Source organism: Triticum dicoccoides, chromosome 4A (assembly GCF_002162155.2).
Source record: "Triticum dicoccoides isolate Atlit2015 ecotype Zavitan chromosome 4A, WEW_v2.0, whole genome shotgun sequence".
Lineage (NCBI taxonomy): Eukaryota > Viridiplantae > Streptophyta > Magnoliopsida > Poales > Poaceae > Triticum > Triticum dicoccoides.
This window is the reverse complement of record NC_041386.1, coordinates 699,000,570-699,016,702: the sequence shown is the minus strand read 5'-3', so window position 1 is coordinate 699,016,702 and position 16,133 is coordinate 699,000,570. Positions and strand designations below refer to the sequence as shown.

At 46.4% G+C, this 16,133-nt stretch overlaps 1 protein-coding gene across 1 annotated transcript; it reads right to left on the bottom strand.

The window, feature by feature from the left end:
* Positions 1-308: 308 nt before the first annotated feature.
* LOC119284130 (two-component response regulator ORR13-like) lies at positions 309-2,132 on the bottom strand. Its single transcript, XM_037563387.1, has 5 exons — positions 2,099-2,132; positions 1,198-1,241; positions 1,017-1,094; positions 938-942; positions 309-393 (listed from the first exon to the last, which is right to left on the bottom strand). Exons 1-5 carry the CDS (start codon positions 2,130-2,132, stop codon positions 309-311), a joined length of 246 nt encoding a protein of 81 aa, XP_037419284.1.
* Positions 2,133-16,133: the final 14,001 nt, after the last annotated feature.

Here is a 16,133-nt window from a genome sequence, read left to right as displayed (position 1 = left end):
ATACGTATGGTAGCATACTATCTGGTTGTAAGGTTTCATGATGAAATACCTTTTGATGTGAGATACACTCAAGAGAGAAAGTCATCTATTTCAAGCAAAACAAATAAGCCCAAGCAAGATTGTTCCCTCACAGGCTAAAAAATGTCTTATACTGGTTACAATGGATCTAATACAACTAAAGACACAACAAAGACCATACATGATCACAACTAATCATGTTTAATAGAGAGCATATAACGCCAAGCAGGATTGTTGATGGGGTGGGGTGTTGCACTGAATTCCATCATTATCTATTTTATCCCTCGAGATCATTGAATGTGGCTTAAAATACAAGGTACATGAGCAATCCTTAGAGGCTTAATGATGTAGTCCTCAGCTCCCCCATGCAAGCACCTAAATAAAAAAATGGATATTAGTTTGAATACTTATATAGCAAATAGTTAACTAATGCAATACTTGATACTCCCTCCATTTTTGTATACAAGGCCACTATGGAAAACACATTTTGCATCTATACAAAGCCACCAACAGTAATCGAGGCAAATATTAATGATGTTTCCTCGTACTAGTAACCCATGGTTTAATTACTAGCATGCATGTAGTGGATGATAATGACATGCTCACCTACTTCCTCCCTCATGGCAACTCAATTTCCTATAATGTGCATGCACCCTATTAATTAAATTGGAAACCAAGAAAACAAATTGACTTGTAAAGCATGCATTAATTTTTATCTTAGTACCTGTAATTTGAGTTTGTGGCCATGTATATAAAAAGGGAGGGAGTAGTTTTGTGTTTACCCACTCCATAATTCTTTCAAGGATGACATCAGTGCATGCAATCACTAATTACTACTGGAATGTGCTTCAGCTTATGAGATTCCCAAGTTCAGAAATACAGAGTTGGTTATTACTTTGTAGTGAATCATAGTATTTACATGCACTTGAGTAAATACAGAGCAACAATACCACAATTATGCTACGATGAAGATTAGAAATGTCCCAAAAATTACATACCTTGACTTCTCTAAGAAAATCGTAGCCAGTCATACATGGCATGCAATATTCAGCGAAAATCAGGTCTACATCATGTTCCTATATCCAAAGTTCATGATGTGGAATATGACAAATATAGTAAGCAACAAAACTAACTTCAAGAATTGTATATGTTGTATAGTAAACAACATTAAAATATTGCTTCTACGAATTCCAAGGCTTGCATGGGACCTTCCACAGAAGTTACTAAAGATGAAAATAATTAGGCGCATGTAAAGAAATTTGGAGCAGAGGAAAATAACATAACTTCATATGATATTTTGTATATATATATATATATATGTATATATATATATATATATATATATATATCCATCTTACTATTATTGTATACCTCGAGTTATTCCAGATAAACATAATAATATACTCCCTCCGTCCAATAATATAAGAATGTTTTTCAAACTAGTTTAGCTTGAAAAATGTTCTTAAATTATGGGACAGAGGGAGTAAGTGTTTCTATCATATCCAAGGTATAAATGTATCAACATTCTCTATTGCCAAGAAAATTGTGTATATCAAATTCTAGGAAAATAAATCACAGGGAATTGCACAATGATTCTGAAAATTCATAACAACCACAATACCTTGAATGTAGAAATAGCTCTCGATGCAACAAGGCCATCAACATGGGAATCATCCACGACAAGAACATGGGGACTTTCATTGCCATCATGCTAACCATAAAAGTTCTATATGTTACTAAACTTCGATATTGGCTGGTTTGTCCCCTAAAAACGATATAGGGTGGTTAGCATGACAATGTATTGACTGAGTGAAAGCTACAAAATTGTCTGGTTTATATAGCAATTTGCATCTAGCTAATGCCATCCCTAAGATAGAGAGCTAAGTAGTATTCCTAAGATAGATGACCAGGAAACAATAGATGGATATGGCTTTCATATCTTACATGATAACAAGAAATTATATCAATGAGTAGTAGTTAAATCTTCATGCCAATTCTTGCATGCAATAAGCAAAAATATCTTGCATGCAACAAGCGAATATATGTCGATACCGGCACCTCATCTGACTGTATAATTCACCTGTGTGTTGCCAGTGTGGCATAGCAACAGACATATCGTGGCCCACGGTAGAGAACTAACGAATAAAACAAAGCTGGATTTGGATGTCATGTCTTACAACATGACACACATATATCCGCGATCAGTAGTAAGATCTTGATGTGATAGATCAAAAATATCTTGCATATTTGCACCAATAAAAAATTACCCTTAAATTCCCCTCTCTATCGGCTAGGCAACGTATCAACTCCCAATTATCTCGGCCCATGGTATGGACAAAGCCCACGACATACTCAGACCATAGTAGAGATTGTTTATATACTACTATACTTATATAGTAACTTGTGGTGGTCTAGTGGTTCCCTTAGGACCGGGAACGTTGTATCTCACATCACAAGAAATGTTCATATCCCGTCTTAATAAGGGCATTGTCACAGCTAGAACTCCAAGTATGACTCACACTACAGACATTCAAAGAGACAAATTTTATTCAACTCGTGGAAACTAATATACATAGGGCCCATACGTGGTGTAAACATACATGCATGCTACCCTAGACCGCAATACCAATACGCATGCTGCCCATGCATCCACTCAGTGCTTAGTATAGAGCGTGACGTTGGTCCACCGCGACTCCATGCAGCTGGACTGGTCGTGGTGCTGCATATACACCCCGAACTTGAAGTAGTAGGACTCGCTGGGTGTCACGCTGGTGCCGAACTTGTGCTCGCCGTCGATGTACACGGCCACCGTGGACGCGCGGAGGTCGTGCACCACGTTGAGGCGGAACCACCGGTTGTAGATGTCGGGCTCCACCGCCGCCCCGCTATAGAAGCGCAGGACACCATCGTAGACGTGCAACATCAGCACCGTAGAGTGCGCGGCACCCTCCTGGTTGTGGATCTGCATCACCGACGCGCCGGAGGTCCCCTCCGGCACGTAGCCATAGCCCTCGAACTGCCACACCCCGGACGAGTAGTCATGGCCCTGAAAGATCGAGAACGATTCATTCATATTTGTGTGTGACGCCATGCATGGCTGATTTGAAGGGAGCACAGATATATACGGCGACGGGCAATATATTTACCCGGAGCTTGACTTCAGAGCGGGGGTTGTTGTGGGTGGCGGTGTTGAAGGGCTTATCGTTTCGGTGCACCCAGAACGTCCGCACGCCGTTGCGGTACTGGAACCGCTGGCTCTCCGGCACGTTGTACGGGCTCTGCACCTGGAAGTCGCCGGCGGCGAGCTCCACCCTCTTGAACCCTGCAGTGGGGTTCCCGCTGCCGCGGCGGGCAGTCGCGAGGAGCGTGCAGCCCATGACCACGAGAAGAACCAGCCATGGACTTGTGAGAGAGGCCATTATTACAGTACGTGAGAAGAACCAGCCATGGACTTGTGAGAGAGGCCAGCCATGGACTAGCAGGTATATGTCGACAATGAGTTTGTAACTGATGCGTGGCAAGCAATCTTAGTTGAGATGGATGTGGGAGAAGACCGAGAGGTTAAATAGCATTTGCAAGGTTTGGCGCTCGACGTTCAGTTGTTTGACGTGCATTGGGGTGCACGGTGTATTATATACGTTTCATGCCCTTGCGTACGTAGTAGGCAAGCCTGGGTGTGCGATTAATGCAGGCATTTTCTCTTTTGATATTCATCATAGAACACAAGTGTGGAAAGGGGCAACCACCCTTGGAACGTCAGGAAGGGGGTTCATGCGGACAGGGATAGTAAGTTGGCGACAGCATCGGTACGTCAGTGCACACCGTACTTGCTGAAACATTGTTGTTGGGCCAATATATTGTGACTCTGTGGTAGTCTGCGCGCCTCTAATTTTTGATACGATGACTAATTCTCGCCTTCACAATAGATCTCAAGTTTGTATGCTAAAATAAAACGATACAGACAGTTTGTAGTAGCCATTTTGTGGGATTGAATAACTATGCAGCACTAGTAGAAAAAGGGCCTTTCGTCCCGGTTCGTAAGGCCCTTTAGTCCCGGTTCTTGAAGCGGGACTAATAGGTCGTTACTAATGCCATTGGCCTTTAGTCCCGGTTCTTACACGAACCGGGACAGATGAGCCTCCACGTGGCCGCTGCGGCCAGCCCAGGCAGGGGGGCTTTTGGTCCCGGTTGGTACCACCAACCGGGGCCAATAGGCATCCACGCGTCAGCATTTCAGGAGTTCGGGTTTTTGTTTTTTTTTGAAGGGGGGGGGGGTTAGGGGGTTTTGGGACGTTAATTTAGGTGTTTCATATATTGTGTTAGCTAGCTAATTAATAGAGAGAAGTGTCCTCTCTTATCTCAATGCTTGGTCGACGCTACAGACTAGACACGCTAGCTAGTAAGCAAATGAAGGAAATAGAAGATCGTCATGAACATATATATGCATACAGAGAGAAGTGATATTGACCACCTCTCCTCTGAGAGACTGGTTGAAGAACAAGTTTCTACATATATACAATATAATTATCTCTTACAATATAATTAATCTCTCCTAATTCCATATGAACTCAGGGTCCACATGGTATTCTCCATCTTTATCGATCACGTGTTCAAGAAAGAATGCCGCCAATTCCTCTTGAATTGCTCGCATACGATCTCGTGCTAGAAGTTCATCCCGCATCCGAAATATCTAATTTGAAGAAGGGGGTCAATACATATATATGTATAAATGAAACTCAACACAAATGATGGTAATAAAATAAAATTGTGAATATTATTATGTACGCACTTCATATTGTTTGTCAGAGTAGCCCCGCTCACAGGTCGTGTGGCGGATGGACTCGCAAATGTAGTATCCACAGTAATTAGTCCCGGATTCCTGCCACAACCACTTTACAACCAATAGAGGTCAATCAAACTGATAAGTAATCATGCTAAATGGTATTGATTAAACTAGCGCTTGAATCACTAGGAGATGCACGGAACATGCTACTATAGTACTTACTTCCGGGTGTTCAAATTGCAGCTTCTTCGGCAATCCCGGAGTTTTTGAGGTGAATTTTTGTTGGAAATATGCCCTAGAGGCAATAATAAAAGGATTAATATTATATTTCCTTGTTCATGATAATTGTCTTTTATTCATGCTATAATTGTATTATCCGGAAATCGTAATACACCTATGAATACATAGACCTCAATACGTCCCTAGTAAGCCTCTAGTTGACTAGCTCGTTGGTTAACAGATAGTCATGGTTTCCTGACTATGGACATTAGATGTCGTTGACAACGGGATCACATCATTAGGAGAATGATGTGATGGACAAGACCCAATTCTAAGCATAGCACAAGATCATGTAGGTCGTTTTTGCTAGAGCTTTTCCAATGTCAAGTATCTCTTCCTTAGACCATGAGATCGTGTAACTCCCGGATACCGTAGGAGTGCTTTGGGTGTACCAAACGTCACAACGTAACTGGGTGACTATAAAGGTGCACTACAGGTATCTCCGAAAGTGTCTGTTGGGTTGACACGGATCGAGACTGGGATTTGTCACTCTGTATGACGGAGAGGTATCACTGGGCCACTCGGTAGTGCATCATCATAATGAGCTCAAAGTGACCAAGTGTCTGGTCACGGGATCATGCATTACGGTACGAGTAAAGTGACTTGCCGGTAACGAGACTGAACGAGGTATTGGGATGCTGATGATCGAGTCTCGGGCAAGTAACATACCGACTGACAAAGGGGATAGTATATGGGGTTGCTTGAATCCTCGACATCGTGGTTCATCTGATGATATCATCGAGGAACATGTGGGAGCCAACATGGGTATCCAGATCCCGCTGTTGGTTATTGACCGGAGAGCCGTCTCGGTCATGTCTGCATGTCTCCCGAACCCGTAGGGTCTACACACTTAAGGTTCGGTGACGCTAGGGTTGTATGAATATGAGTATGTGGCAAACCGAAAGTTGTTCGGAGTCCCGAATGAGATCCCGGACGTCACGAGGAGTTCCGGAATGGTCCGGAGGTAAAGATTTATATATGGGAAGTCTTATTTTGGTCGCCGGAAAAGTTTCGGGCATTATCGGTATTGTACCGGGAGTGCCGAAAGGGGTCCAGGGGACCACCGGGGGGTCCACCTGCCCCGGGGGGCCACATGGGCTGTAGGGGGTGCACCTTGGCCTATATGGGCCAAGGGCACCAGCCCCGAGAGGCCCATGCGCCAAGGAGACTTGGGGAGGGGAGGGTCCTAAAGGGGGAAGGCACCTCCGAGGTGCCTTGGGGAGGATGGACTCCTCCCCCCCTCTTGGCCGCACCCCTTCCTTGGAGGAAGGGGCAAGGCTGCGCCCTCCCCCCTCTCTTGCACCTATATAAAGGGAGGGGAGGGAGGGGTGACCGCACCAATAAGCATGGTGTATAATGTGAGCCAAAATCGAGAATTCTCACCAGCTAGCAGGAGTCATCACGAAATTAGCAGTTGGTTATGTCTGATCACCAATGTCAATTATTTGCAACTTAATTTGTTCTTTGAGTACTCGGTCGCGTGCGATGCTAGATGGTTTTCTGCAAACTTATGCTGTTGTTTGGCTCTCATCTTCGTTATGGATCCTAACCCAATATTTGATTCCAGGTTCTCTCAGAGTGCTCAACTCATCTGGGTTTGTTGGTTGGAAATCCGCGGCAAGATACACAGCAAGATGCTATCCCAAGGCTCAACTTATACCGTTTACATCGTGTACAAGCTGGCAGATGATTCCGATGGGCTGAACTTTCCGGTCAATGCATCGCTGAGCGTTAGAGGAAGCGTTATGGCATGCAAGGTCTGCCTCCAACGTAACCCGCACATGATCCATCCGGAGGACGTAGTGCTCCCTCATGAATGGGTGGATGGTTGGATGGAGCTGGAGTTGGGTGAGATTAGGGCTTGGCGGCGGCTCCGTATCGTAAAACACGATAAATCCTTCTCTCTAATTTTTTTCTCCCGAACGTGAATATATAGAGTTGGAGTTGAGGTCGGTGGACCACCAGGGGGCCTACGAGACAGGGGGCGCGCACAGGGGGACAGGCGTGCCCCCACCCCCGTGGACAGGGTGTGGGCCCCCTGGTCTTGATTCTTTTGCCAGTATTTTTTATTAATTCCAAAAATATTCTCCGTGAAGTTTCAAGTCACCCCGAGAACTTTTATTTCTGCACAAAAATAACACCATGGCAATTTTGCTGTAAACAGCGTTTGTCCGGGTTAGTTCCATTCAAACATTCAAGTTGGAGTCCAAAACAAGGACAAAAGTGTTTGGAAAAGTAGATATGATGGAGACGTATCACATCATAGCAGTAGCGCGTGGTTTCCCACTCAGCGCTGCTGCTATTGGGCCACACTCTCGGGCCCTTTAGCTATAGCGCTGGCCCCCTCTCCCACGATGCTGCTAAGCCCACCTCTGCTTCTCCCTGCGACGGCCCGCGCGTCCCTCTCTCACTACTCACAATCACGCTCACACTCTCCCTCAATCCCCGCTTGATCCGGTCGCCGCCCCCGCCTACGCCGGCCCTCCTCCCCCGCGGGACGGCCTCCCCCGCGTTGGCCCTCCTCCCCCGAAGGCCGCCCTCCCTGCGCCGGCTCTCCTCGCCCGCCGGTCGCCCTCCGCGCCGGCCCTCCTCCCCCACCGCCCGCCCCTGCGTCGGCCCTCCTCCCCGCGCCGGCCCTCCTCCTCCAGCGAGAGGTACTCCTCCCTCCTTCCTCCTCCTCTCTCCCTCCCAATGTAGATATTTTGAACCCAATGTAGTTGAAAAAATGTAGGTTCTTAGAATATTTATGTTATGATCGAACCCTAGCTATGACAGATTAGGTAGTATGAACCCTAGGTTTTTAAATTAGCTAGGTTTTTAAATTAGGATAGAAATTTAGCTAGGTTTTAAAATTAGGACATAAATTTATCTAGGTTAATAGAATTTAGGTGTTTTAGGTGTATTTAACATAATTCTAGGTGTTTTAGTTGTTTTAGGTGTAGTTAAGAAATTCTAGGTATTTCTTTAGTTGAAGCAATTGTAGTTATTTTTTAGTTAGAGCAATTTTTCCTGTTATATGCAAATTTGCAGCGGACATGTCATGTTTGGAACATGTCACATTTTGGACATGTCATATTTTTCCAAGTGGCCTATGTTTGCCAGAATGTCGATTCGTTTACGTTATGGCAAATTTCATGCTATGTTGATGTTACTACTAATCATTGTTGGTGAAGCAAATGCATCTGAATTTCCATCCATGAATACTGCATTTGAATTTTATTTTTTAAATTTCTAATTAGTTAGCTGTAGCGTGGGGTGGAGAAAGCAGCGCTACTAGTACATACGATAGTAATAGCGTGTGTGTGGAGAAAACAGCGCTACTAGTACTCAGTATATCTGCCACGGTGGGTAGAAAATGCGCTACTGCTAATATTTAGTTGTAGCGCCATAGTAGTAGTGCGGGCACCCATGCTACTGTATGCAAAAAAACCCACGCTACTGGTAAGATTTTTCCTAGTAGTGAATTGTTTTTTTGATTTTACTGTTCAAACGAGCTCATGTAAGCTCGGTATTAGTACAGTTGTGTCCTCTTCATTTTAATGAAATATATTAATATTACGAAGATACCAATTACACCAAACCTCTACACCAACAAGATGTCTCAAAGGCATCCAGGATGCACACAACCGGAACAGAAATCAGAAAAGAAAGAAAGAAAACAAAGGCCATGCCATAGTGATCAACTCCTCTCAGCAGCAACACACAAACCACAACCAAAGACAACACCGAGAAAACATAAAAGGTCTCCGAAAGCGACGCACTCAAGAAGGAAACAACGCACAAGCGCCGTCATCACCCAGTCCAGAATCTTAGGTTTCCATCCTGTAGAAAATCCGAGCCCTCAAAACAAATCATTCAGCAAGGCAGTTGATAGGCACAATCAATAAAGGTCAAACCTTAATTTTTCACCCTAAAAGTCAAGACTCGGCATCCTAAGAGCACCACCCAAAATGAAATCCTCCAGTGCTGCCGCCCCCGCTTGTCGCTGTTGCTTCTAAAAGTTATCAAATTGTTGCGTCATGTTTATATACCACTACATAGTAACTTGGGGTTGTGTAATGGTTTCCTAAGATAACCGTTTAACACTGGCCAAATCGGACTGTTGTATCTCACATCACAACAAATATTCATATCTTAACAAGGGTATTATCAAAGCTAGACCTCCAAGTATGACTCAGATTACGGACACTCAAAACAACAAATTTTATTCAACTCGTGGAAACTAACATACACAGGGCCCATACGTGGCGTAAACATACATGCATGCTACCCTAGACCGCAATACCAATACGCATGCTACCCATGCATCTACTCAGTGCTTGGTGTAGAGCGTGACGTTGGTCCACCGCGACTCCATGCAGCTGGACTGGTCATGGTGCTGCATGTACACCCCAAACTTGAAGTAGTAGGACTCGCTGGGTGTCACACTGGTGCCGAACTTGTGCTCGCCGTTGATGTACACAGCCACCGTCGACGCCTGGACGTCGTGCACCACGTTGAGGCGGAACCACCGGTTGTAGATGTCAGGCTCCACCGTCGTCCCGCTGTAGAAGCGCAGGACACCGTCGTAGACGTGCAACATCAGCACCGTCGAGTGCGCGGCGCCCTCCTGGTTGTGGATCTGCATCACCGACGCGCCGGAGGTCCCCGACGGCACGTAGCCGTAGCCCTCGAATTGCCACACCCCCGATGAATAGTCGTGGCCCTGTAAGACGGAGAACGATTCATTCATATATGTGTGTGACGCCATGCATGGTTGATTTGAAGGGAGCACAAATATATATGGTGACGGGCAATGTATTTACCCGGAGCTTCACTTCAGAGCGGGGGTTGGTGTGGGTGGCGGTGTTGAAGGGCTTGTCATTTCGATGCACCCAGAACGTCCGCACGCCGTTGCGGTACTGGAACCGCTGGCTCTCCGGCACGTTGTACGGGCTCTGCACCTGGAAGTCGCCGGCGGCGAGCTCCACCCTCTCGAACCCGGCGGTGGGGTTCCCCCTGTTGCTGCGGGCTGCCGCGAGGAGCGTGCAGCCCATGGCCACGAGAAGCACTAGCCATGGACCTGTGAGAGAAGCCATTAATTGTTGCAGTATGTCTGTATGTAAGGACCGAGGAGGATGTGTGTAGCTAGCAGGTATACGAGCGTGCAAGCAAGCAAGCTGCCTAGCTTAGTTGAGATGGATGTGGGAGAAGACCGAGAGGTTAAATAGCATTTGCAAGGTTTGGCGCTCGACGTTCAGTTGTTTGACGTGCATTGGGGTGCACGGTGTATTATATACGTTTCATGCCCTTGCGTACGTAGTAGGCAAGCCTGGGTGTGCGATTAATGCAGGCATTTTCTCTTTTGATATTCATCATAGAACACAAGTGTGGAAAGGGGCAACCACCCTTGGAACGTCAGGAAGGGGGTTCATGCGGACAGGGATAGTAAGTTGGCGACAGCATCGGTACGTCAGTGCACACCGTACTTGCTGAAACATTGTTGTTGGGCCAATATATTGTGACTCTGTGGTAGTCTGCGCGCCTCTAATTTTTGATACGATGACTAATTCTCGCCTTCACAATAGATCTCAAGTTTGTATGCTAAAATAAAACGATACAGACAGTTTGTAGTAGCCATTTTGTGGGATTGAATAACTATGCAGCACTAGTAGAAAAAGGGCCTTTCGTCCCGGTTCGTAAGGCCCTTTAGTCCCGGTTCTTGAAGCGGGACTAATAGGTCGTTACTAATGCCATTGGCCTTTAGTCCCGGTTCTTACACGAACCGGGACAGATGAGCCTCCACGTGGCCGCTGCGGCCAGCCCAGGCAGGGGGGCTTTTGGTCCCGGTTGGTACCACCAACCGGGGCCAATAGGCATCCACGCGTCAGCATTTCAGGAGTTCGGGTTTTTGTTTTTTTTTGAAGGGGGGGGGGGTTAGGGGGTTTTGGGACGTTAATTTAGGTGTTTCATATATTGTGTTAGCTAGCTAATTAATAGAGAGAAGTGTCCTCTCTTATCTCAATGCTTGGTCGACGCTACAGACTAGACACGCTAGCTAGTAAGCAAATGAAGGAAATAGAAGATCGTCATGAACATATATATGCATACAGAGAGAAGTGATATTGACCACCTCTCCTCTGAGAGACTGGTTGAAGAACAAGTTTCTACATATATACAATATAATTATCTCTTACAATATAATTAATCTCTCCTAATTCCATATGAACTCAGGGTCCACATGGTATTCTCCATCTTTATCGATCACGTGTTCAAGAAAGAATGCCGCCAATTCCTCTTGAATTGCTCGCATACGATCTCGTGCTAGAAGTTCATCCCGCATCCGAAATATCTAATTTGAAGAAGGGGGTCAATACATATATATGTATAAATGAAACTCAACACAAATGATGGTAATAAAATAAAATTGTGAATATTATTATGTACGCACTTCATATTGTTTGTCAGAGTAGCCCCGCTCACAGGTCGTGTGGCGGATGGACTCGCAAATGTAGTATCCACAGTAATTAGTCCCGAATTCCTGCCACAACCACTTTACAACCAATAGAGGTCAATCAAACTGATAAGTAATCATGCTAAATGGTATTGATTAAACTAGCGCTTGAATCACTAGGAGATGCACGGAACATGCTACTATAGTACTTACTTCCGGGTGTTCAAATTGCAGCTTCTTCGGCAATCCCGGAGTTTTTGAGGTGAATTTTTGTTGGAAATATGCCCTAGAGGCAATAATAAAAGGATTAATATTATATTTCCTTGTTCATGATAATTGTCTTTCATTCATGCTATAATTGTATTATCCGGAAATCGTAATACACGTATGAATACATAGACCTCAATACGTCCCTAGTAAGCCTCTAGTTGACTAGCTCGTTGGTTAACAGATAGTCATGGTTTCCTGACTATGGACATTAGATGTCGTTGACAACGGGATCACATCATTAGGAGAATGATGTGATGGACAAGACCCAATTCTAAGCATAGCACAAGATCGTGTAGGTCGTTTTTGCTAGAGCTTTTCCAATGTCAAGTATCTCTTCCTTAGACCATGAGATCGTGTAACTCCCGGATACCGTAGGAGTGCTTTGGGTGTACCAAACGTCACAACGTAACTGGGTGACTATAAAGGTGCACTACAGGTATCTCCGAAAGTGTCTGTTGGGTTGACACGGATCGAGACTGGGATTTGTCACTCTGTATGACGGAGAGGTATCACTGGGCCACTCGGTAGTGCATCATCATAATGAGCTCAAAGTGACCAAGTGTCTGGTCACGGGATCATGCATTACGGTACGAGTAAAGTGACTTGCCGGTAACGAGACTGAACGAGGTATTGGGATGCCGATGATCGAGTCTCGGGCAAGTAACATACCGACTGACAAAGGGGATAGTATATGGGGTTGCTTGAATCCTCGACATCGTGGTTCATCTGATGATATCATCGAGGAACATGTGGGAGCCAACATGGGTATCCAGATCCCGCTGTTGGTTATTGACCGGAGAGCCGTCTCGGTCATGTCTGCATGTCTCCCGAACCCGTAGGGTCTACACACTTAAGGTTCGGTGACGCTAGGGTTGTATGAATATGAGTATGCGGCAAACCGAAAGTTGTTCGGAGTCCCGAATGAGATCCCGGACGTCACGATGAGTTCCGGAATGGTCCGGAGGTAAAGATTTATATATGGGAAGTCTTATTTTGGTCGCCGGAAAAGTTTCGGGCATTATCGGTATTGTACCGGGAGTGCCGAAAGGGGTCCGGGGGTCCACCGGGGGGTCCACCTGCCCCGGGGGGCCACATGGGCTGTAGGGGGTGCGCCTTGGCCTATATGGGCCAAGGGCACCAGCCCCGAGAGGCCCATGCGCCAAGGAGACTTGGGGAGGGGAGGGTCCTAAAGGGGGAAGGCACCTCCGAGGTGCCTTGGGGAGGATGGACTCCTCCCCCCCTCTTGGCCGCACCCCTTCCTTGGAGGAAGGGGCAAGGCTGCGCCCTCCCCCCTCTCTTGCACCTATATAAAGGGAGGGGAGGGAGGGGTGGCCGCACCAATAAGCCCTGGCACCTCCCTCCTCCCTGAAACACCTCCTCCTCCTCCCGTAGTTGCTTAGCGAAGCCCTGCCGGAGTTCTGCTGCATCCACCACCACGCCGTCGTGCTGCTGGATCATCATCAACCTCTCCTTTCCCCTTGCTGGATCAATAAGGAGGAGACGTCATCCGCTCCGTACGTGTGTTTAACGCGGAGGTGCTGTCCATTCGGCACTAGGTCATCGGTGATCTGAATCACGGCGAGTACTACTCCATCAACCCCGTCCATTGAACGCTTCCGCACACGATCTACAAGTGGTATGTAGATGCAATCACTCTCCCATGACTCGTTGCTAGATGAACTCATAGATGGATCTTGGTGAAACCGTAGGAAAAATTTTAATTTTCTGCAACGTTCCCCAACAATTTTTTCCAAACCCTGCAAGACAAAGAGAAAACAATTACTTGATATCAGGAAATGAACAAATTGAAGTTGCCGATATGGTGCGATAATGATCGATTTAACTTACTTCTATAGAATTTCAGTCATGTCCGCATACTCCTTGGGATCTTTTCGTCTCGAGTCTAAGATGGTTACTAGTCCCTGCTCAAGCTTAATCTGTAGGAGAAAATAGTGAAAGCTGCGCACGCATGCATTACTCATCAATTACATTACTATAACCTCGACTAATAAGGGAAACCGAATATGCACAAGACAGTAACACTCACTTGAAGTTGTAAGGAAAGAGTATTATAGCTTTGTTTTGATTTAGTATAAACGATTGTAGCAGCTTGGCCTCGGTATCTCTGGCATGAAATTTAACCATATATGCATCTATGAGATTTGTGTTAACGAACCCAATATCACCGATTTGTCTTTTCTTCAATTCGGTGATCTTAAATCTGCATAATATAGCGAGGATAATTAAAAATACATGCAATGAAAGAGCTGACCTATATATAGAGACTTAATGACAGAAGTAGAACTACTTACAGACAGTAGCAAGTGACCGTTAATCTATCGATGGCCTTTTTATTGAAAACGCGAAGAACTCCTCAAATGGAACATTCAACAGTTCAATTCCAACGAGGTCATGCTCGTCTCTAACTCTCAGCGTCAAAATATTCCTCCCCTCAGACTCTCTGCAGGTTTTCATGTACCAATCATGGAATCTTCGCATCATCGCTGTTAGAGATCTTTCATCTTTGAAGAGAGGCTTCCCGTACTCGTATTTGTGTTCGTCCACCTCCAAGAAATCATAATGTACATCGTCGGGCAGGTAATATCCAAGATCGTTATAACCGAGCACCATCCCCGGATCATTCGCGACGATGCTAGATATCTGGAGTGGGGGCAACGATTGATTCGCTTGTTCGCCGAGCTGGGCAACTTTTTCCCAGCTCACCGTTCTGCTAACCTTTGACCACTGACAGTACTTCCCGACCGCTCCGCTTCGATAAATGACTTTGTAAGAATGTGCTCATAGTTGTCTTTCACCGGAGACTTTGGTGGTTTCTTCAGGGTAGCCAGAGTACGCTTCGCTTTTACCGGATCTATCTTCTCCTCCGAAGGTGGATTTTTCTTTGCTTTGACCCCTTCAAAGAAGTTGGTCACTTCGGCTTGCACGATCTTCACGTTTTCCTCCTGGCTCCTCTCGTATGGTAACTTCTCTGGAGTCTTCAGAGAAGGACCATATCTGTATTGCCTGCCTCTGGCTGTACTGCTAGACGCCAGAGCAGACTGAGCAGCTGCGGCTGTCTTTCCTTTCTTACGAGGCGGAGGAGAAGGACGACGTGCCGGAGCAGCCGGAGCGGCGGCGGGTCTCTTCCGCCCTTGTTGACGAGGCGAAGAAGGAGGAGGCTAGCTGCTCGGGCGCGCCAGCGCAGGCGGAGAAGGAGGCGGAGTACTGCCACGCGCCGGAGAAGGAGGTTGAGTGCCCTGATCACTCACCGGAGGAGGCGGAGGAGGAGGCGGAGTGCCCTGACTCGTCGGAGGAGGAGGAGGAGGAGGAGGCGTCCAGTTCGGAAGGTTGATGAGCTCCTTCCGCATAGGCATGGAGTCTTCAGAGAAGAACCCAACCAAATCTTCCCTTCACCCGTAGGGTGGTCAAGCTCAAGATCCTCAAATCTGTCCGTTATTTGATCCACCATCACCCTAGCATATCCTTCTGGAATCGACCGGCCGTGGTAGGTTGTGCCAGGTCCAGTAGGTAAAACAGAGCCAACAGCCGCCTTCACTTTCAATGTCATCCATCGCGCCATAAGGTGGCAATGTTGAGACTCCCTGATAGCATCCACGGGGTAGCTAGCAGGAGCCGTGAAGACAGGCTCTAGCAGTTGAGTCTGCTCGGTGGAAGCCACGCTGCTTCTACGCTGAGATGGCGGGGTACACTACTAGGGAAAAGCCTATACACAGAATCTTAGCAGCAGCGAGGCTCAAAAAGGAGCGCTGCTGCTAATTAGTAGTAGCGTGTGTGCTGGAAACTCGCTGCTGATAAATTTTTAGCAGTAGCGCGCTCTGCATAAACCGCCTGCTACAAATATCCACCGGTGGTGTTCACCGAGCTCCATTTAGCAGTAGCGTTGTGGTCTGAACCGCGCTACTGCTACGGATGTAGTAGTAGCGCGCTTTTACTGGGATCGCTGCTGCTACATTTCAAATTGCCAAATTTTTTGTCACTGTTAGCAGTAGCGCTGTTGCCCAAAGCGCGCTGCTGCTAATTATTTAGCAGCAGCGCGTTTCTCCTCCCGCGCTACTGCTAACCCGCACCAACCCACCACCTTTCCCCACCCGTGCCTCCCCTCCCCCTCCTCTCTTCCCTTCCCCCTACCTCCCCCACATGCTCCCACTCTCACTCTTCTTCTTCCTCAATACTTCTCCCCCATTACTCTTTCTCTTCTATCCACCTTTCTCTCTCTTCATTACTCCTACCTAACTACACCACCTCCATTAATGCATCTCCTTTCTCTTTTTCCTTTCCCCTCCATAGTTGAAGTTGTCTCCTCCCAAATTAGCTAGCTAGGTAGATGTA

Bases quoted from the DNA above. Each gene is read 5' to 3' on its own strand.
- LOC119284130 (XM_037563387.1), bottom strand. From the start codon at position 2,132: ATGTCTGTTGCTATGCCACACTGGCAACACACAG. The intron at 1,242-2,098 runs GTGAATTATACA...TTTCATCTTTAG, and splicing joins GCCACACTGGCAACACACAG to TAACTTCTGTGGAAGGTCCC. The intron at 1,095-1,197 runs GCAATATTTTAA...CTTTGGATATAG, and splicing joins AAGCCTTGGAATTCGTAGAA to GAACATGATGTAGACCTGAT.